This window comes from Monodelphis domestica, chromosome 3, assembly GCF_027887165.1.
Source record: "Monodelphis domestica isolate mMonDom1 chromosome 3, mMonDom1.pri, whole genome shotgun sequence".
NCBI classification, from domain to species: Eukaryota; Metazoa; Chordata; class Mammalia; order Didelphimorphia; family Didelphidae; genus Monodelphis; species Monodelphis domestica.
In genome coordinates, this window is record NC_077229.1 from 208,367,936 (window position 1) to 208,389,681 (window position 21,746).

Below are 21,746 nucleotides of genomic sequence, written 5' to 3' on the forward strand. Positions count from 1 at the left end.
TTTCACAGACATCCTTGACTTTGCCTTATTTATCACATCCCGTTGTCTAGCATCTATAGAAGGGCTTTCCATTCTGGGAGGACCATATACTGATGAAAATCCAAGTAGAGGATGACTAAAGTGCTTCCTATAGTGTCAGGAAGATCTGATGAGTTCCAATCCTGCCTCAGACACTTACTGTGTGACCTGGGTGCAAGTCATTTAACCTCTATCTTATTCAGTTTCCTCATCTATAAATGGGAATCAAGACCAGATCTTCCCTATACCTGTCTTGTCACTAGAAAAAGTTTCTCTACCCATGTAAAGAGTCTTTGCCAGGACTATGTTCCTAGGGTTTTCTCCCCACTATTCATTTGGAGAGATCTAATTCCTCTATGTAGTCCCTGTTTATTCTTTTATTCATCTTTTTTACCCCCCATTAAAACAGTTTGCCTCATAAAAATTGCTCCATGTAGGATCCCCAACATGATCACAAATAGAGTTTGGATGATTTTAGAGGTACCTAGTTGATTCCAGTCAGCTGAGGAAACTTTTCAAAATACCCCACAGTGAAGGAAGTAGCCTATAGGAACACCAGAACAGAGAAAAGATGGCTAAAATAAACAATGCGAGGTAGCTTTAACAAAATCCATTATTGATTAGGCCATATTAACAGCTGATTCCAGCAGTACAGACTTAAAAAAAAATAAGCTTCAGGGGCAGAGAGCCATATCAGAGGCTCTGAGAGTAGATAAAGACCTTCCATTTTATGACTGTCTGAATAACAGTAGGAACTCATTTTTCAGTGTAAGTTTTCCATGATTAGGTACACATTTCTGTGGAGTATTACACAGTCCTAGTAAACATTACTAAATCCTATTAGCAAAACATTGCATTAAATAGCATTAAACTCTTTGAAAGCAATTCAAGAATTTACCTGACAAACATGGGATTGTTCAGATAGAAGCCCAGCATGACCAAATGGAGTGATTTGGCTCAGATTAACTTCTAACTTTGCTCCTAGGGAAAAAAAAGATTAGGTTTTGAGATGAGCTCCTTAAGTCAGTTCAGTCAATGAGCATTTCATAAGTACCTACTATGTGCCATGCCTTGAGTACGAAAAACAGCAAAGCGCAGCCCTTTCCCTTGAGGAGCTTTCCTTCTATTGAGAAAAGATGACACACTAGAAAGCTGAAAAAGTAGAGAGGAGGATAACTGAGGGGTGCAGCCAGGTGGAAAATAAAGAGATTGCCAGACTGAGCTTCCTCCTTTAAGTTCTGGGAAGAGCTCTCCACTTGCCAATCAGGGAAGGTTCCCAAGACCAGAGGGTACTGATGAGGGGTAAAATCCAGTAATATCAGTTGCCTTTTATATAAAGGATACCATTGCTGGGAATTCAAATTCAAAACCAAAAGACATAGAAACAAGTAAATAAAAAGTACAAAAGTAATTTCAAAAGGCAGAAAATACAAATAACTGAGGGAAGGGACGCTTCAGGTGTAGATAGCCCTCGAGCTGTATTTTGAGAAGTGACGATTCTATAAAGTGTAGGCGAGCAGAGTCATTCCAGGCATGGGAGACAACTTGTACCAAGTAAGGAGATAGGAGACTAAACTGCTCTCTGCGGAACAACTCTCTAGCTGGTCTGATTGGAAAAGGGAGTGCTTAAAAGAGATGAGTGAAATTAGAACAGAAAAGTAGTGGGTGAGAATAGAGAGTTTTTAATGTCATACTGAGGATTTTTGGTTTTATTGTTGGGGCATGGACCCCTACATTTGCTCGTGGCAGACATGCACGCGTGCGCAAGCCCGAGTTTACTGCTAGTATGTAGTGCCGGGCCCTCCAAACCTATAGGGGGCAGCAGGTCCCGCGCTCGCCTCCACGTCATGTGATTTGATCCTTTTCCTCAACTCTTACTTCCGGGGCACGGGGCGGAGCGGAGGTAGAGAGGAAGATGGTGAATCTACGGCCTCGGAGATCTTGCCGCACGTTGCCAGTAAGGCTGGTAGTGGACCAAGGAGGCGATGAAGAAGACTCAGAGAGGGAAAGCTCAGAAGAGGAAAGGCAGGACGTGGAGTTCCCCGATGGAGACCCAGTAGCTGAGCCGATGGCAGACGAGAACGAAGACGAGGTCGAGGACGATGAAGCCCCCGAAGAGGTGACGTTCGCCAGCGCTCAAGCGGAGGCCAAGGAGGACGAGCGGCGGCTGCGGGACGCTTTGCGCAGGTAACGACCCCGAAGAGCTGGACTGATGTTCAGACCGTCGGGGGGAGGGGAAGGAGAAGGGGCCTGCGGTCGCGGTCACCGCTACAGCAACGGCGGTGCTCCTCATGCGCCTTCACGTTTCCCTTCCTATCTCCGCAGGGACAAGGAACTCCTAAAGGAAAAGAGGAAGCGGCGGGAAGAACTGTTCACGGAGCAGAAGGTCCGAGGACTAGGACGGAGTCCGTTTGACTTTTCTGGTTTTTGAGGGGCGGGATCCCGGGCGTGCCCCTTCCCCACTGCCGAATCCTAGATGACCCAGACAGAGGTTTGGAGAAATTGTTGGCGAGCGTGGGAGTTAAATCCCACTTCCGAGACTCTCAGGACCATGGGCAAGTCTCCTAAGCTGATGCTCCTCTTTCTCTTCTATAAAATGAAGAAGTCCCTTTTCGTTTGATACATGATCCCTGCCTTGAATGCTGGCTCTCTTCCTTCATCTGCGGAATTTCCTACTCTTATTTTAAAGGCCAGCTTCTGTGAGACGACCTCCGGCAGTCTCCAGCATTCTTTCCTCCCACTTCATAAAGCTCTTTATTTTGCGCCCCTCGTTGATGTTGTAGTACAGTTCTGACTTCCGTCATGCCTTTTTCCTAGGTCGTAAAGTTCCACAGGAAGGAACTTTCTATTAAATTTTAAACTCAGGAGCCTAGTTGGTGGTGTCCATTCTGGCCAAAAATGCTTCTAGTGGTAACCTTGTACCTCTCTACAGGTGGATTGAAGTATTAATAGCACCTCTGGCTGGCCTCGTAGCTCCATTTTCCGATTGGAAGCATTATTTAATAGATTTTAATGGAAGGTGCACTATTTACCTATATTGATTTGAAATCTCTATAAGAATTTTTTCCTCTCCACCTATACTTTGTTACCAAACATTTCTAAATTTAATATTAATTTTGAGGGCCCCCCCTTTTTTTTAGCATTTAAAAGTCCTTTAAATTATATTTTTCCTTCATGGAAAATTGGCAGGTATGAGTAGTGTAGTGGGGAAGGGATTGATTCATTTCTTCATGGACTTTCACATATTTAAAGGAGGGGAAGTTAGGCAACAAAGATGCCCTCCCTCTTACCTTTTCTCGTTAAAAAGCATTGTCATTTACCTTAGGCTGTCCTCAAAGGTCAGTTATTTTTTGAAAAGGATATAAATGAGCAGGTAAAACTACCCCTATTAGGCCCAGGAACCTGGTAGCTAACAATTATTCTTCTCCAGAAATGTAAAACATACACTTAGTTCAAATTTTATATTTTAAATATTAAGTACAATTTAAATGGGAGAGAAGTTTTTCAAAAGAGGAAATGTTAAATTCAGGTGTTCCCAGAGGTACTACTGAGTCCCCTATTCAAAGTTTCTCTAAGCATTTAAGACATTCCTGAGACTGGTGTAGGAGCTCATGTCCATAGTCATCTTAGTTGTTTTGCCTTCGTGAGTTACAGGATCACAGATTTAAAGCTAAAAATTGCTTGACAGATAACCTAGACCAGACCAGTGATGGTGAACCTTTTAGAGACAGCGTCAGACCCTGCCCCCTACATTGTGCTGTGGACCACCACCACCACTCCCCTCCCCCCCCAGTGCTCTGCATGCACTACCCTACCTTACCCCACACAGGGGAAGCAGGTAGCATTCTCATTGGGCTGCTGGGCAAAGGGGTAGGTGAAGTGAGGAATGGCCTCAGCAAGTGTAGAGAGGGGAAGGGGAGTAGTCCCAAACACTCTGCTTCCTTCCAGCTCTGCCACCTGTGAGCAGCCCACATTACCTTGCTGTGTGCTCTCATTGGGCTACTGGGCAGAGGGGCAGGTATGGGGAAAATGTCATCAGGTACTGTGTAGAAGGGGAGGGGAGGAGCTCTACCTGAGGCCCTCTGCTTTTCTAGTAATGAACTAGGTTTGCCATCACTGACCTAGACCAAAGATGGCAAACCTTTTGGAGACTGTGTGCCCAAACTTCAACCCTGCCCCAATAATTGAGCCACCACCCCCCACCCTCTTATCCCAAATGGGAGGAAGCTCTCCCATTGGGCTGTTGGGTAGAGGGGTGGGTGGTAGAAATGACCTTAGGTACACAGAGGGGGAAGGTAGCAGCCCCCTCTGGCACCCATGCCATATGTTTTTGCCAATATGAACGTAGACTAATGCCTATTTTTTCCAGATGAAGAAATTAAGAGGTGAAGTGACTTGCCCAGTCACATAGGTCATAAGGAATAAGAGCTGAGATTTGAACCAAGGCCCCAATTCTAAAACCCATACTCTTGATAGTATGCTGCCATTCTTTGTTATCCTTTGAGTATCATCATCAGTATCAGCTATCTTACTAAGTACCTCTGGCATTAATTTTAAATATCTTTTTTTTTTCCTCCAAGAAAAGAAAACTACTTCCTGCCACTATTTTAGAAGAGTTAACTACAGCTCCCCAGACTAAGTGAGTAATGTTGTTTTTGCTGACTTTGAATTGTAAAATTTTCTGGGTTTTTCTCATATCCCAATTTTTGAAATGGAGTCATCCAACCATCAGTTGTAGTACAACTCTGTAATTAAGGAATGCAGAATAACTTGTCGCTAAAAACCTCAGGATTCAGCTAGGTGGTTCAGTAGGCTGAGCCAGGCCTAGAGATGGGAGGTCCTGAGTTCAATTATGCTCCCAAAGACTTCCTAGCTGTGTGACCCTGGGAAAATCATTGTCTGGACTTTACTACTCTCTTGCCTTGGAACAAATACACAGTATTGATTCTAAGATGGAAAGTAAGGGTTTTAAAAAATGAAAAGAAATTTAACTCTTAGGACTTTGAATGTTTTAATCTAGTGGGGAAGAGGGGACAAAGTACCTTTCTTTTCAGATTAACTGGAAATATTCCTATGAGTCATATCATTCCTCCTCTTTATTTTTCCAACTGGAGTGACTGATAGATCATCATACTTTAAATCTCCTCTCTCATTTTAGGTATGTATACAGCAAGTTCTTTAGATTCTATTTTATTTCCTTAACGTGAGGAGTCTTGGTTTGCTCATGGATCATTGGAAGTCTTTTAATATGTTTCTTCTCAGATTTCAAAAGCTTGACCTTAAATTACTTCTGCTTTACATACTGTCCTGACTCAGCTGTTTCATCATATTTTGAATTGAAATGTCTGCAAAACACATCTCACCTACTCAGAAATTTTCAGGTGATTCCTATAATTTCTGAGATGATAATAGATTCACCTTGCATTTAAAGCCCTCTAGTATTTGGCTTTCACTTCCTACATACCTTTCTTCATTTTTAATCAAACTGGCTTCCTTGGACACTCTTTATCTGTATACTTAAAACAGGTGCTTCTCGATGTCTAGAATACCCTTGTTCTTCACCTACCCCTAGTAGAATCCATAGCTTTTTTCAAAACCACAGCCAGTGCCTATATGAAATTTTTTGATCAAGTGTTTTCTCCTAAAATTACTTTCTAAATACTTATCTTCATACATGTCGAGTGGCACAGACTGCAATGGAGGGATTATTTCCTCTTTTTATGTGCTTAATGCCATGTGTATGGTAGTCTCTGTATGAACTAAAAGGTAAGATATTTAGGGGAACCTTGGAAAAAACTTTTTCCATATCTGGTTGACATTTTAAATCCTCCCCTTTGTTAGTAGAAAATAAACTACAGTCATCTCTTGCTATAGTGCAGTTCACTTATTGCAGTTTCACTGTATCACAGGTTTAAAAAAAAAAATCTAATTCTGTATCACAGAGTTAAACTTAATCACAGCACACTATTGGCTACTGAAATGAAATCACAGCACTGTTCTGTATCCTGGATGCTGATTGGCTCTGACTAGGTTAATAAGTGTGGAAAAGGTTTATGGGAGAGGGGGAAGGGTTTATAAAGCCTTAAAATAAATAAGTAATAAAATAAATATAATGCTGCTACTTTTACGATTTTCACCTATCATGGGAGTCTGATTTTTTGCTGGTAGCAAAACCTACTCTAATTATTTCTCTATTTTTATTAGAGTTAATGAATCATCATCAGAACTGAAAAAAGGTATGCATTTAATGTTATTATAAGTTATGGCACTTGTGTTGTATGTAAATAGGTTGTATTTAAAAATTCAGTTTTCTTATCTGTACTTTTGAGTGTGTGTGTGGGGGGGGGGGGCGCATTGGTACACTATAGCAAAACAAATTATGTCCTGTTTTATAATTGTAGTTAGCTAGAAGAGAACATGTTCCCTAGATAGAATTCATATAGTGAATCAGTCCAGAGTAATTTGGATTCAATAACTTATTTCAGTAGAATTCTGATCTTCTTATTAAGAGCATCAATACCAAAGGACTTTATACACATGGGAAATAGACATTGTTACTGCCAATTTGCTTTTGTAGATGAAGTAATTTAAGATGACATAGTGGGTAAGTATTGGGTCTAGAATAAGGAAGACTTGAGTTAAAATCCAGTCTCCAACACGTTTTTAGCTCACCCTGGGCAAGTCACTTGTGCAATTTGCCTTAGTTTCTTTAGCTGTAAAATGAGGTGCACCTACTTCTCGTAGGGTTATTGTGAGGATAAAATAATTTGTAAAAACTTAACACAGTAAAAACTTAACACAGTTCCTGGCATATAGTAGGTGTTACGTAAATATTTTTCCTTTCCATCTTTTCCCCTAGGTAATGTGGAAAATGAGAACAAGGAGAAGAAAGAAGAAAAAATGTTCCCTAAACGGTAATAAGCTTTTCCTGTTGTACAGGGATATATGGTGACTTTTGTAAGACAATTATACTATTGGCATGATTATCAAAATAATTTTAGGAAAGCAGTTAACATTTCACAAATTACTAGACTTCTCAAACTGGATCCATTGCATAGTGATTTCTTTTGTTTGAGGCTCAGTGGAAATTATACAACTTAACTTTATGGCATCCCTCAAAAATGTTTTAAGTACCTAAGCATTAGATGCAATTTTGTTAAAAACCCTATTGGCTGTTTAACCCTGGGAAACCTCATCTCTAAAATGGGGATAATCCCACCTACATCCCTGGATAGATAGAAGATCAAATGAGATCGTAATTGTAAAGCATTTAGCACAGTGCCTACACATCCTAAAACACTATATAAATGTTAGCTATTGCTGTTCTCACGAAATTCTCACAAAATGTAAAAGTGTGATTATGTGAATTATATGAATATTATAGGGTTTTTTAAATGTTGGTTTTGTTTCATTCATTTCAACCATATGTTTTGGTCACTAGAGTAAAGAAGAGATACATGGCCTGTAGACTAAAAGACCAAGATCTGATAGACTTAAGACAGCAAGCAGCCAAAGGCTTCCTACAGAAGTATTTATATGGTCGAGGGAGCAACAGAACTACTGGTACCTTGATTTCATATACATTATTCGCCCAATTAACTTTTGACCAAGGAACAACAAATGTTAAGTTGTTTTTTTTCCCCCTTCAGTAAACAAATTTCTCTCCCTCAACAACAAGAGACTACTAGTTAAAAAACCTGCAGTCCAGTTTGTGAACAATAGTTGGGGTAAGTTAATAATTTGTTTCTTTTCCCACCTTTACCTACTTAATAGTAGCATCTTAAGATTTTGGCTACTGTGCCTGAAAAATCAATTATACCAAATATATTATTATATAAGTTATAACAAGCAGGATTGGGTAAATAACTTTTTCACGAGAAGAGTTAACATTTTTTAAATATTGCCCCTCAAAAACCAGGTGTGTAGACACAAAGCCTATGATTTTGACCACAATGGAGAAATCATATTGTCATAACCCCATCTTGGGAAGTTGTCTGAGATACAAAAATGTCAGGTAGGGAAGAGTTTCACTTTCTCCCTTTTTCCAACCTGTTGGCACAGGTTGGCACAATTTACTTCTCTCTGGGTAATATGGTGGTTCCTTTTCCTATGAAGCTCACATACTGTTGCTGAACTTAGTGCAGCAGATATTTGCCTGGTTCTATGGTTACCCAGAACTCTTCAGTTTACGTGATCCATCAACCTAAATCCCTTCAGCAAAATAGACAGGTTAGGTGTGTGCATCTAGCCTTTTCTATTAAATTGCCTTATTGACTGATCACGCACCCCAAATAAAAGTGCCCAGAGATAAGCTTTGAATCTCTTTGAGTTCAAATCTTGTACTTTATCCATTACACCCATGCTGCCTCTTATTCACTGTAATTTCTATAAATTCATTGCAGGGTGATTGACTAATATCTCTCAAGGGCAATTCATCTATAAGCTGCACATTGGCCTTTAAGCTTTTTAATGAAATCCCTTTTTTCATGTATGACTTGTACTTTTAGGTTTGCAGTAAATGTTTTTTAGTCATGCTATTGTAGTATTCCATTGTTCTGCCCCACTTAAGTGGTAGATAATGTAGTTGAATGTTAGAGTTTTAAAAATAAATTTGATTTGGATATTTAAGTATTATTAGGATTGCCATAAGAATTACTTAAATGTAAAATGTTCTTACCATTCAACATTTGTTTGTTTTAGGAATGGAGAGAAAACAAAATGCTAAGAAGTTCAAAAAACAGTGGATGCATAAAAAGAAACTAGCTTCCAGAAGACCAAATATCATATAAGTTTTTTCAATGTTCACATAGAGTTTATTAAACCTGTTTTTGTTTTTAGAACTTGTTCATTTTCCTCTTTAGGACCGAACTTTGTCTTCATTAATGCACTAAAGTCTTTTGGGCTAATAGCACAAAATTTTGGATTAGGAACTTGTGTCATTCCAAATTCATGGGAATTAAGTTCCATACCCTCCTTATAGATAGAACAGATGTGTGTATATATGTATGTATATTTTATAACTCTTCCATCAGTCCTAGAACTCATATAGTATTGGTTCCAAGGTTAGGCGGTTGAAATTAAGTGACTTGCCCAAGGTTAGCTAAGAAGTATGAGGCCAGATTTGAACCCACATCTTCCCAACCCCAGGCCTAGCTACCTAGCTGCCCCAGAATTTAAAAAAAAAAAATTTTTTTTTAAGGTTATGAAAAGCAAAAACTAGAAGCAGCAGATCTGGTAATGAATGCCAGTAAAGTAAGCTCTTTTTTTCAGTATGGCTTCAGCCATACTTAAGTCATTAATTCACTTTCACATATGGACTAGAACAGGAATTGCCTATTACTTGGGAATGTTCAGTGCACTGTAGAACTTGAATATCTCATGAATTGTGAAATGAATGGTGTTTGAAAATTTTGGATTCCAAAGGATTTTGGAGGAGAAGTGCCCTTTGAAGCCATGAAGTCCAATCCCTTCATTTTATAGATAAGGAAACTGAGGCTCAAAAAAAGGTCAAATAACTTGCCCAAGATCACACAGCTAATTTATTAAATAGGATTTTAACATGAATCTTTGTCTCCAAGCCCCAGTGCTGTGCTCCTTATGCAACCTTGCTGCTTCAAAATAAATAAGGATTAGAAAGCTTTTGCTGTCAATGCAAGTTGGCATCTTCTCTACAACTTGAAATTTTTTTAAGTCTCAAGAGACTTCTCTAGAGCCTAGAGATTGAGTGATCCTCTAAATGTATCCAAGTCAGAACCTGAATCCGGGTCTTTCTGGATTCAAGGTCAACTTTCATTCCACTAAGCCATGTTGTCCCCAGAAACTAAAGTGATAAAATCCCCAAAGGCTTACATCACCATTTTTATGTGGGTATTAAAGAGGGGAAAAAAACCTTCCAAAAGAAAATCAGATTTCTGATATTTTGAACTCCCCAACGCAAAGACCTAGGGGATACTACTTGACTAAAAACAAAAGATCTGTAGCAATTAACATTCATTTTCAAAAAGACTGAAGGAAAGTATTATAGCTAGAATAAAGGCAATTAAGCTGTTACTAGAAATGTTTATAAAGTAGGTCTAGTTTGCCTCTTGCTATTAGTTTAACAGAACATCTAAAATGGGGTATGATTAAGGTATATTGAGGGCAGCTGGATAGTGGTTCAGTGGATTGAGAACCAGGCCTAGAGGAGGTCCTGGGGTCAAATTGGGCCTCAGACTCTTCTAGCTGTATGACCCTGGGCAAGTCACCTAACCCTCATTGCCTAGCCCATACTGCTCTTCTGCCTTAGAACCAATTTGCAGTATTGAATCTAAGATGGAAGGTAAGATTAAGGTATACTCATTCACCTAAGTCTAAAGAATGCAGTAGCCAAAAGCACACGGTTTTCCTTTCTTTAAAAGCAACTGGAACAACCAATCCTACAAACATTTTCTTGGTTTAATAACTTCAGCAGTACCAAATATAGGTTTAGAGGAGACTCATTTTGGGGGTACAACTCATCCACCCAAAGGATGAATTTCCCATTTCTTCTTCTGACTTCTTCATCCTTAAGATTTTAGGTCCTGAACCTACTCCTGTGCTGATACTGCCCCAATGGTCATGGCTAAACCATAGGCAGCATTAGTATTTTAATTTTACTTTTATAATTTAAAATTCACACAACTAGTATCTGTAGAAGTAAATTTTTAATGGCTGGTTAATTATATCACTACATTTTTATTGCAATATAGTACTCATTTAAGCACTTAAAAATGGAAGGTGTACAAAGATTAAATTAAGACACTGTAAATTGACTAAATATTTGGTTTTTTTATATAAATAAAGGTCGAAACCACACTGTTGACATGTAATACTGTTATAATACAACAGTTAAACTTGTGAGTCTACAACAGAAGTTGTCTGCAGTTAAACAGGAAACAAAGTTGAAAAAGACCATGTTAAAACAAAACTACTGGGACTAACAGGTTGGGATTGTAAGTAGCAACAAACATATTCACTCAGCTCCTGAGTATTTCAAGTTTTACAGTACACATTAAAAATGATTTCTTCCATCAACACTATAAATCCAAACTGTCAGGTGTTTATGCACTTTGCAAATTACACTGATTGATCGCTAATAATGGGAGCAGGAGGGGGTTGGAAAGTCTCCCAGTTTGAAGTTTACGTCACCCACATGCTAACACATACACAACTTGTTCTATAGTTCCTTCCCCCACCTCCCCACCCACCCCCAAAGAAGCAGGACTTTTGGGGGGGTTTTAGGTAATTGTTTTAGAGGGTTTGTAATGATCAAATTCGAATATCTGAAATCCAGCAATATTTTAACTCTTAGACAACTAAGAGGTTAAAGATGGAAAATAATTTCTCCTAACACTAAGTTAGAAAATCATTTGCATCATGCTGTAAACTAGGAAGCAATGTAAAGCGACAAAGACCTGTCCCCAGTACATAATTTTTAAAAAATCTAAATTTCAAATCGGCAGAGCTGGTCTACTTCCATGTTGACTATATGCCACAATAAGTCTTGAGCTCTTAAATGCATAGCTAATGAAGATAGTCTTCCACCGTGGCAAATGCACAGGATCCGATTCCTGATCGGGCCATCAGTCCTAGACATTGTGTAGCCTGTCCCATTGCTAGGGCAAGCGGAGGTTGCTTTGGCAGATTGTGGGTCTCTGGGGGGAAAAGAAAATCCAATGATGAAAAACATCAATTACACAAGAGCTTTCCTTTTTGTGAAAAATATATTTAACCAAGAAATGTTTTCAAAACGCAAAAATATTTAAGCATAGAGCACACACCAATCCTTGGGCAAGAAGGAGGGGAGGCAATCAGGCATAGGAGAAGATCACTCAGCATGAGTCATAGTACACAGGCTGGTTTGACTAGAGTGGGGAAAGTGTACAACTGTGTAGACAGCCCTAGAAAGATTATGTTGTCCATTCAAAGTTGCAGCCTTAACTGTCCACAAATCTGAATACATGGTTAATGTTGGAAAACTATCCTTAACTACATGATTAACAAGACCATTTTTTTAACCCATCAGTCACTAGCTATGCATGACCAATTCAGTGAGAATCTATAATGGCTAAGTAAACCTATGGGAAATTCAAATCTAGCATCTGAGAATAATATTGTAATTTGTTTGGGATATTAATCTTGAAGAAAATAAGGCTCTTGGAGAATTGGCTCAAATCAATCCACAAATTCCAGTTCTCCTTTCAGTTGACTTAAAGGCTTCTGAGGCTTCTGCAAGCATGCTACCACTTAACACCCTTTCTACCCTCTAAAATGGAAATTTAGGAAGCTCCCTTTTCTTCCACTTATTCAAGCTTGGCTACCTGGGGAGTGGGGGAGGAGGGGTGCTTTTTTTCAAATCAGTGCTCTCCTAACCAAACTTCAAGATGGCAGTTACATGTAACAATAGGGTCAAATTTTTGCTGTTTCACTTTGCTCTGCTTTACCTGACAAATTCATCTGAGAAAACCTAAATACACTGTCCAAGCTGATTGATGCAATAACCAATCATGATTTTTCAGGACTAATTACACACATCCTGACAAAATGGATATGAGATGCAAAATGAGACATCTGAACATGGCTAAAATGGATGTGTCATTGGCCCCCTTCTTACAGGGTGATCTCATTGGATTCTATTGTTTCAATTATCTCCATGTAAATAATAAAAACAGCTAAGTGACATAGTAGAGCCTGCAATCAGAAGCACATGAGTTCAAATCTGGCCTCGGATATTTACTATGTGACCTCTGAGCCACTTAGTCTCTGCCTCAGTTTCCTCATATGTAAAATGGGATAATAATAGAATCTACCTTCCAGGATTATTGTGAGGATCAAATGAGATCATGTTTGTAAAGCACTAAAGTTCAATGCCTGGAACATAGTAGGTTCTATATAAATAATAGTTATTATCAAGTGATTCTCGGATCTATTCATCCAGCTCCTGACCTCTAGGTCCACATCACCAACTCACTTGGAGACATGCTGAACTAAGTGTTCCATAAGTATCTTAAACTCACCATGTCTAAAACGGGCCTCATTATTCCACCTACACCACCACAGTGCATTCCCTCTTCTGAAATTCCCTGTTACAAAAGAGGTGACACAAATGTCCTCCGAGTCACCTAAGCTTACAACTGTGATGCCATCTACTCCTTAGACAAACATCCCACATATCCAAGCTATTGCTAAATCTTGTTATTTCTATCTTCACAATATCTCTCATATACTCCACTCTGGACTCAGGCATGCATCTGGTCTCATGCCTAGAGCATGACAAGAACTTCCAGTTGGTCTTTCTACCCCAGCCCACCCTCCACTCAAGTTACAAAATTATCTTGTAAAAGCACCATTAACCACTCTCAAGCTAAGCTGCAGTAAAGAGAAGGTAGGGTAGGGCAGACAGACAACAAGAACTACTATGTTCATAGCTGCCTGAATGTTGTCTCCCTCGTGATACTGAGAAATCCTTTAGACCAGTGTTGGCAAAGGTTTCAAGTTTGCATGCTTGAACTGCAACTTCAAGCAGACCATGAGCCCTGCCTATTACCCCAGAGAGCAGAGGAATTGCTTGCTTTGGGCAGCTGGATAGAGGGGCAGGGCATGCAAAAAATGTCCCCAGACACTGGGAAGAGGGGGAACAGAGAAGCTCCTCCAGTACCGGCTCTGCATGTGTGCCAATATTTCACCAATGCTGCATTAGACAACATGTACAGAGTTTTTGCTTTCTTTGTATCTCTCATGCTTAGCAGATAGTAAGCACTTAAATACTTATGACTAACTTTAACAATTTGTTACTGTCAAGAAGATAATGAATGTACAATGCATACTACTTTAATAAACCATTACATCAAGTATTATTTATCTTATGCTCTCATCTGGCCCAGGATTGAGATGAAAGTGGAATTAAAAGGGTATATTTGAGGACTTTCACAGTAAACACAAGTAATTTTCTAATAGTGTTGGACAGATGCTCCTCGTTATTTTGCCAGTCTTAAAATGCTAGCACACTGCACAAAAATTAAAAGGAATCAATTACATTCTGCTTTTAAATTTTACTTACCTAGTATTGCACTGTTCAGAGCTGAGCACACTGGTTCTCTTTGTATTGGGTCAAGTTGGTTTCCAACTGGACTGCTCCAGGGATCTGAATAAGCAAGCAAACTGAATGCATCCTGTTGAGAAAATAATGAGTTCACTTTTCAATTCTTGTGACTTAGTTACTGTGTATTATCAGTTCCAAACTGACAACCAGGGAAAATAGAACTAAGAATTTTTTGTTGTTATCCAGTCATTTTATTCACTTAATTTGAGCTATTATTCCAGCCTTTCTCTTTGGTATGCACACTTAACCAGAAGGCGATTTTTATTCTGCACTGGGCTGTTAAGGAGGCAAAGATATGTGTACTTAATTAGCTTAGTGGCTAACTAGTCACTAGGATGACAAGTACATGAGAAATTAAATTATAAGACAAGAAATGTCATAAAGCAGTAAGAATTTGTTACCAAATAAATAGTGATAAGAAACAGAAAGGATTAAAAATTCAAAGAAGAAATCACTGGACTAAGGGGCTTCATGAAGTTTGTTTGGTAAAACATTTTAAATGGTGGGTAGGATGATGACAAATGGAAAATAGAGACAAAAGTAATTGGTTTTTTTTTGGTGGGTACAGTACGGCACAGAATCCTTGAGATTCTAATGATGATAGTCAACTGAGGTAGAGTGGGAGATTCTTCTTGTAAGTCATAGTTATAAAATCAAAGTTGGAATTATCTTGTGGCTTCCTTCCTCTTGCATAATTTTAACAAAGACACTACATTGCAAGTCAAGAGTTCTGGAGCAATGCTAAATTAATTTGCAGATATAATGCCAAAATAGATTATCAAGGGGTTATTTCATTGAACAAGTTGAAATAATAAAATTCATCCTGAGAAATGAGCAACCAAGAATACTAAGGAAATAATAGGGAAAAAGAGTAGTTAAAAGGAAACCAGAATTACCAAATCTCAAGGTATATTTTAAAGTAGCAATTTGTAGTGATTAAAAAAAAAAAAACCTTATCAATGTAACAGAAATAGGACCTAGAAACATAGTGGCTTATCCCAAACAAAAAGTAGTAAGAAAAAAAACTTTAAAAAGAATAGATGAGAAAATTGTATTGGGTTTAGGCCATCCCATAACATAACAAATTAAGTTCTAAACATATAATTAAATATAAATGATCACATAATCATATCATTAAAAGAAAGGAAGGAGTTTCTTTCTAGACGTATTCATGGAAAAGGAAAATTCTTAACTAAACATATACTATTAAGATCACCAAAAAAATTAAACTTTTTCAAAAACAAAATCAAAGCAGCTGGTGAAAGAAATATCATTAGATTGTAATCTCTCTGAAGGCAGAGACTTATCTTTTTTTCCCCCCTTTTAAAAACCCTTACCTTCCGTCTTAGAATCAATACTGTGTATTGGTTCTAAGGCAGAAGATTGGTAAGGGCTAGGCAATGGGGGTCAAATGACTTGCCCAGGGTCATACAGCTGGGAAGTGTCTGAGGCCAGATTTGAAGCTAGGACCTCCCATCTCTAGGCCTGGCTCTCAATACACTGAGCCACCCAGCTGTTCCCCCCACAAAGCTGTCTTTGGCCTTTTTTTGTATCACCAAAACTTAAGCAATGTCTGACATGGAATAGGCATTTAATGAATGTTCATTGAATTAAATTATAAGCTGAGAAAATCTTTGCATCAAGTTCTGCTATCTTAAGAGAATTGATATGAATACATGAGAAGCACTATTCCCAATGGCGAGGTACTTAAAAGAACAGACATTTTTCAAAAAAGAAGAAATACAAATTATAAACAACCAAATGAAATAAAGTTCTCAAAACATGAATAAGAAAAATAGAAATTAAAACAACTTTGTTTTACTTCTTATCTAAATTAGAAAAAATAACAAAATACTCGAAGTGTAAATGCTGGAGTGACTATGGGAAGACAGGCATAATAATAATAATACACTGTTAGAGCTTCAATTTTCCTAGAAAACAATCTGTAATTATACCACAAAAGTCTATACTAAACTATGCCCTTTGAATCTTTGATCCTATTAACTAAAGCACACATCCCAAGTCACAGAGAGGGAAGGTCTCATATGTACAAAAAATATAGCAATTATTTTTGGAGGACAAATAAAGAAAAAAGAAATTAAATGAGAGGCAGTACCCATCTACTAGGTAAAAACTGTGATACATGAGTGTGTAAATGGGTTATTGAGCCATAAGAAATGACAAATATGAAAAATTCAGGGAAACATAAGCTGATACAAAACAAAGCAAGCACAAACAGGAGAATAATTTCTACAATGAAGACAATCATGTACAGAAAAACAACACTACAAAATATCAAGACTATCTAAATTCTCATCACGTAATGACCAATCATGACTTAAAAGAGAACTGACGATGAAGCATGCCTCCTTGCCTCTCAGGAGAGTACTATAAAAACACAAAAAAGACCCACATGTTAGATATGGTCAATGTATTAATTTATTTTGCTTAGCAATTCTTGATTACAAGGGAAAAGTTGGGAGTGGGTAGAGGGAGTATAGGAGCCACTGGGAAAAGAAAGTGAAGTTGAAAAAAAAAAGAACCAATAGTAGTGCAATATTAAGCCTTGATCATTTCTTTTAAGAGCAGTAGAATAAAGAGTCTTAAAGTCCTGAATTCAGCTCTCAATTCTAAAGCTATCACTTAACTGTATGACATTAGGATCCCAGAACCATAAATTTAAAACTTGGTGAGAACATCTGAGGTTATACGAGGAGTGTACTAAATAACCTCTGATGTTCTTACCAAGTTTTAAATATATGTTATATATATTTATATTTATTATATATATATAAAAACAGGTCACCTCTCTCTGGGCCTCCATTTTTTTCACCTTTAGAATGAGGGAGTTGTATTATATGATTTTATAAAAATTTATTATGAGAACATAAGTTCTGGCTTTGCTTTTACTTATTAGGGTTCCATTCTGTTAAAAAAAAAAATCCTTTTCTCTAACACTGATAAAAGAGAAAACAAATAAACCATTCTGCATTCCCTTTAATTAAAATGACAGATACAAAAAATAATAATCCAGGTCTTTTGTTAATTCATCTTATATGATCCTTTTATTTTGAAATCTGACAGTTCAGTGTGAATAATAAATCCACCATAAAGTACAAATTTATTGGTTATTCCAAATGGCTATCAGTGGACTGCCATGTCACATTCAGAACGTATAAAAATCAAACTTGCTGCCATTCGTATGACCAATTTTCCTGGTTACACAAGCACAAAACCTTGGGAACTGTTAGAAGTACAAAATTTATAGTTGATACTTTAGAAATAACTGAGGTCTACAGGGACAAATGATTTGCCCAAGGTTACACAGGCTGCAAATGCCAGAGCTGTAATGTTCTATTTTAGTGTCACTCGCTAGCTCATTCCCCTATAAACCCTTTATATACAGCCACTGAATCTTGTCAACTCTTAGCCTGAATATTTCTTGTATCTATCTAACCCCTACTACCATTAAAAAAAATTTTTTTTAAACTCTTACCTACCATCTTAGAATCAAAACTGTGTATTGGCTAGGCAGAAGAGTGGTAAGGGCTAGGCAATGAGGGTCAAGTGACTTGCCCAGGGTCACACAGCTGGGAATTGTCAGTGGGCAAATTTGAACCTAGGACCTCCTGTCTAGAGGCCTGGCTCAATACACTGAGCTACCCAGCTGCCCCTATCATTTCTACAGTACAACTGTGTGTGACCTCATGCCTACACTCCTGCAAACTCCTATCTGATAGCTGTCTATTATATGTCTGTGATACAATTTATCATCCATACTGGTGACAAGCTACTTTCCCTCTCTAGCACTGCTTTCCATTCTGATATTTACAGCAGCTTCCTATAATCATGCTAAACTTAGCTTTCAAAGACCTCAGTTAAGTCTACATCATCCTACAAGTCTGAGACCTCCTAAACTCCCCCTTTCCCCCCTCCCCCACCCAGGGCAATCTTTTATACCACACTACAAATTGTCCCTAAACACAAAGTACTTATTTCTAATTCTTTGGCTCACTGTCTAAATACCAAAGTTTCTAGGATACGCTTTATTCCAAAGAGTGACAAATTTTACCTCAATGCTAATTCTGTCTTCTGTTTCCAGCTCTGGATCTAACCATTCCTGTGAAATCTTTCCTGACTAGCCCAGGATACGCTAAACTCCTAAAATCTGTCTTCAAAAACTTCAAAAGCTGGAAAGGTTCTTTCAAGGTCATCTAGACAACCCCTTCACTTTACAATTGAAGAAACTGAGGCAGAATTTGAATACAAGTGTTCCTGACTCTTAAGGCACTATCAAAGATACCAAAGTTTCCAGAGATACAGATCTAGCAATGCAAAAAACCTTCAAGGTCATGTAGTCCAACTCTCTCTTGAGGCTCAGATTGTTTAAGTGGTCACACAGGGAGTGAATAGAGAAGGGAATAAGCATTCATACAGCATATACCATGTGCCAGGCATGTGCCAAATGCCTTTTACAAACATTATCTCATTTGGACCTGCCAAGACCCTTCTTCGAGGTAGGTGTTATTGTCATCTCCATCTTGGAGATGCTAAGTGACTTGCCCTGTTAGGGTCATACAAGTAATAAGCATCGAATCCAGATTTGAACTTGGGTCTTGTTTACTTCAGGCCCAGCTCACTGTGGCACCGTGCTACCAGCTGCCTCTGTGACAGAGAGGATCTGAACTTTTATTACCCTCACAAAGATTTATTTTTTGCCAGTCAATAAGTTTTCTTCCAATTCTAGGCACATTGCTATCTTCAGTGAGTATTCTATAGATTTTATTTAATCAAAATTATCTATGTGATAATCTCCTTTATCCCTTGAAGGATTATAAATCTTCTCTAACCATGGCTATGAAAAATAAGACCTTCAGTTATTTCTAATTCTAAGTAGTTGACATCAATCTAAGTAGAGATGTCAATATTCAATATTTACTTCTAAATGAAAACGCTAGATAAAATATAAGCAAAGCAGTTCATAAACCAAAACAAACAAATAAGAATGATTTCAAATAAAATCTTTGGTATTAGATTGGAGGAAAAAAAGATAGAGAAATAGAAAAGAGATAACAAACAAAGAATAACACCTCCGCTCCAAATATTCTAGAGTGGTACAAAATACACAAGACACTTTATGTCCATTCTCATTTTGGGCCCCACAATCTAGAAGTAGTATCCCCATTTTATACAGTATGAGCAATGTGATAGGAACCAAGGTCTCCATCCCTCTCAATGCCAAGCTGCCTTTCCATGTGAAGGTTCAAATTCCAGTTCTCTTGTCTGACCTTGAGGGTGAGTTACTCTGGATCTCAACTTCCTAAAATTAAACTAAAAAATGAGGAAGAATGACTAGAAGACTCGGCAGATACCATTTAGTTCTAGGACCATGATCCGTACAAACCTGAAGTAAACAACTAGCAGTTTGAGAATGCAATTTGGATTTTTGTAACACGGCTTAGAATACAGAAATGATGGACTCTCGGCAAAAATGACAAGAGATGAACTGTACATAAAAAGGTACAATAAAAACATTTTTCACTCCATCCTTGTGAGAATCTAATCAAGAGAACTTTAAATTGAAAGGGGAAAGGGATAAAGAAAATGGCATGTGTAAATTTAACCAACCTGGTACCACAGAATTGCAGATTCAACATGGGGGGGGAGGGGGGGGGGAAGAGAAACAAAAAAGAGGGAACCAACATCTCACAAACAAAAGCTAAGAATGATAAAACCTATGGGTTAAGATATCTACAAATCAACATAGAAAATATTCTAATTCTGGGAAGCAAATTTGACACCATATATATCACTAAAGAATAGGTGGGATGGAACTCATAACTAAAATGTGACACTGGAAGGGAATAGAAGTGTTAAGGATGAGGTATGGGTGGCACTATGGAGGCAAACTAGGTGGCTCAGTAAATAGAGATCTCCAGATCTGGAGATGGGAGGTCCTGGGTTCAAATCTGCCCTCAGAAATTTCCTAGTTGTATGGTCCTGGAGAAGTTATTTAGCTCCAATTGTTAGCATTTACTGTTCTTCTGCCTTGGAACCAATACTTAGTAAGATTAAAATAATAAATAAAAAATGATACCTTAAGAAAAAAAAATTCACGTGAGGAAATCCAAGAGAGTGACATAGTAGAGAAAATTTAGATATGGACCTCCCAGAGTAAAGAGAAATCATCAGAAAACTTGGCACACAAATATATTTCAATAATGAAAGACTTTAACTACTTAGAAATCTGTGGATACATCATCTTTGCCAAAATAAATAAGATAAATGTTATTTGCTTTCATCATCCAATTCAACACATTTATAAAGGAATTGTGTATATATGTATATATGTGACACCATGCTATGATAATGCTAAAATTAATGATAATTTCACTCTTGAATGAAAAGAAGGAGTAGTATGGGGAAGTGATTGCTAAAGTAGAAATGACGATAACCTAGAAAGTAAAATAACCATTTCTATCATAGTTCACGATACCACAAGACAAGAAAGTATGTATTGTAAGAAAAGCACTTAAGATTAGGGAAAAATATTTCAAAGGGTTCAGAGGATCCAATGACCAAGTATTTTGAAGGAGAAGTTTGCTCAAAGAAGATAGGAAATACTTAATACTAAAATTGTGAAGATAAAAGCAGAATGAGTACAATAAGAAAGGGGGGGAAGGAAATTTCTTGAAATAACTTATTGGATATATCGAAAAATGAGTAACATCAGATTTTATTTATTTACAAAAGCATATGTAGAAGATGAGAGAAGAAAGGAAGGGTAACAGAATGAAGACAACTGAACGGCATGGTCTAAGACTGTGTAACACTGAAGTCCCAAAGATAAGGCTGGCAAAGAATGCTAAGGGGGAAAAATGAGTTTTTCAAACTTCAGATACTGGAAGGTTAAGAGAATTGTTCTGCTATGCTTTATCCTGGGTCTATAATGGTAGCAGCTAGCATTATATAGGTTTACTATCCCCATTTTACAGATAAGGAAAGAGAAAAGTGAAGTGGGCCACACGACATTAAGTGTCTGAGGTTGAATTTGAATTCAGGTCTACCCCCAAAGCCCAGTGTTCTATGTACTGTGTCACCTATCTACCACATCTGAAAGTGTTCCGGTAGTTACTGCATTTTAGAGGATCAAAGCACATCCAAGCTAACAAATAGACTGGAGAACATGCCATACCAACAATCAAGTGAAAGAACTGGAAATATTTAATTTGGAAAAGACAGATAAGAAATACTAATTATCTTAAGTATCTGAAGGGCTGTCATGTAGAAGAATTAGATTCATTTTTCTTTAACTTCAAAACTAGGGACAAGAATAGAAGTTGATGAGGACAGATTTTAGCTTTGTAAAAGGAGTAATTTCTTATCATACAAAAGTGGAATGGGCTACTTTTGGAGGTGATAAGTTCCTCCTTATTTGGATACTGTTCAAGTTAAGCAATACCTTCTTGGGGATAGTGTAAAAGGGATTTTGATCCCTCCAAAGTACTTTCTAGCTCTTAAGATTCTGTGAATCTGTTAACTTGATATCAACTGATCAATAATAAATTGCTTTCTGATCCAAGACAATTCCAAGGCACTCATTTTTATT

The 21,746-nt window shown here is 37.8% G+C and overlaps 2 protein-coding genes across 2 annotated transcripts in view; one reads left to right on the plus strand and one right to left on the minus strand.

Annotated features, from left to right (window-relative positions):
- Positions 1-11: 11 nt before the first annotated feature.
- NOL7 (nucleolar protein 7) lies at positions 12-8,858 on the plus strand. The gene is made up of 8 exons (XM_007487926.3): positions 12-2,205; positions 2,344-2,404; positions 4,599-4,657; positions 6,223-6,254; positions 6,878-6,932; positions 7,460-7,581; positions 7,668-7,745; positions 8,719-8,858. The coding sequence occupies exons 1-8, from the start codon at positions 1,934-1,936 to the stop codon at positions 8,805-8,807; spliced, it is 768 nt and encodes a 255-aa protein (XP_007487988.2). The 5' UTR covers positions 12-1,933; the 3' UTR covers positions 8,808-8,858.
- Positions 8,859-10,683: 1,825 nt separating this feature from the next.
- The window catches only part of RANBP9 (RAN binding protein 9), an 86,386-nt gene continuing 75,323 nt past the window's right edge, over positions 10,684-21,746 (minus strand). Inside the window, exons 13-14 of the mRNA XM_007487925.3 lie at positions 14,096-14,207; positions 10,684-11,690 (exon numbers count right to left, since the gene is read on the minus strand). Of these exons, the coding sequence (XP_007487987.1) occupies positions 11,560-11,690; positions 14,096-14,207 (243 nt within the window). The 3' untranslated portion in view covers positions 10,684-11,559. The remainder of the gene's footprint in view (positions 11,691-14,095; positions 14,208-21,746) is intronic.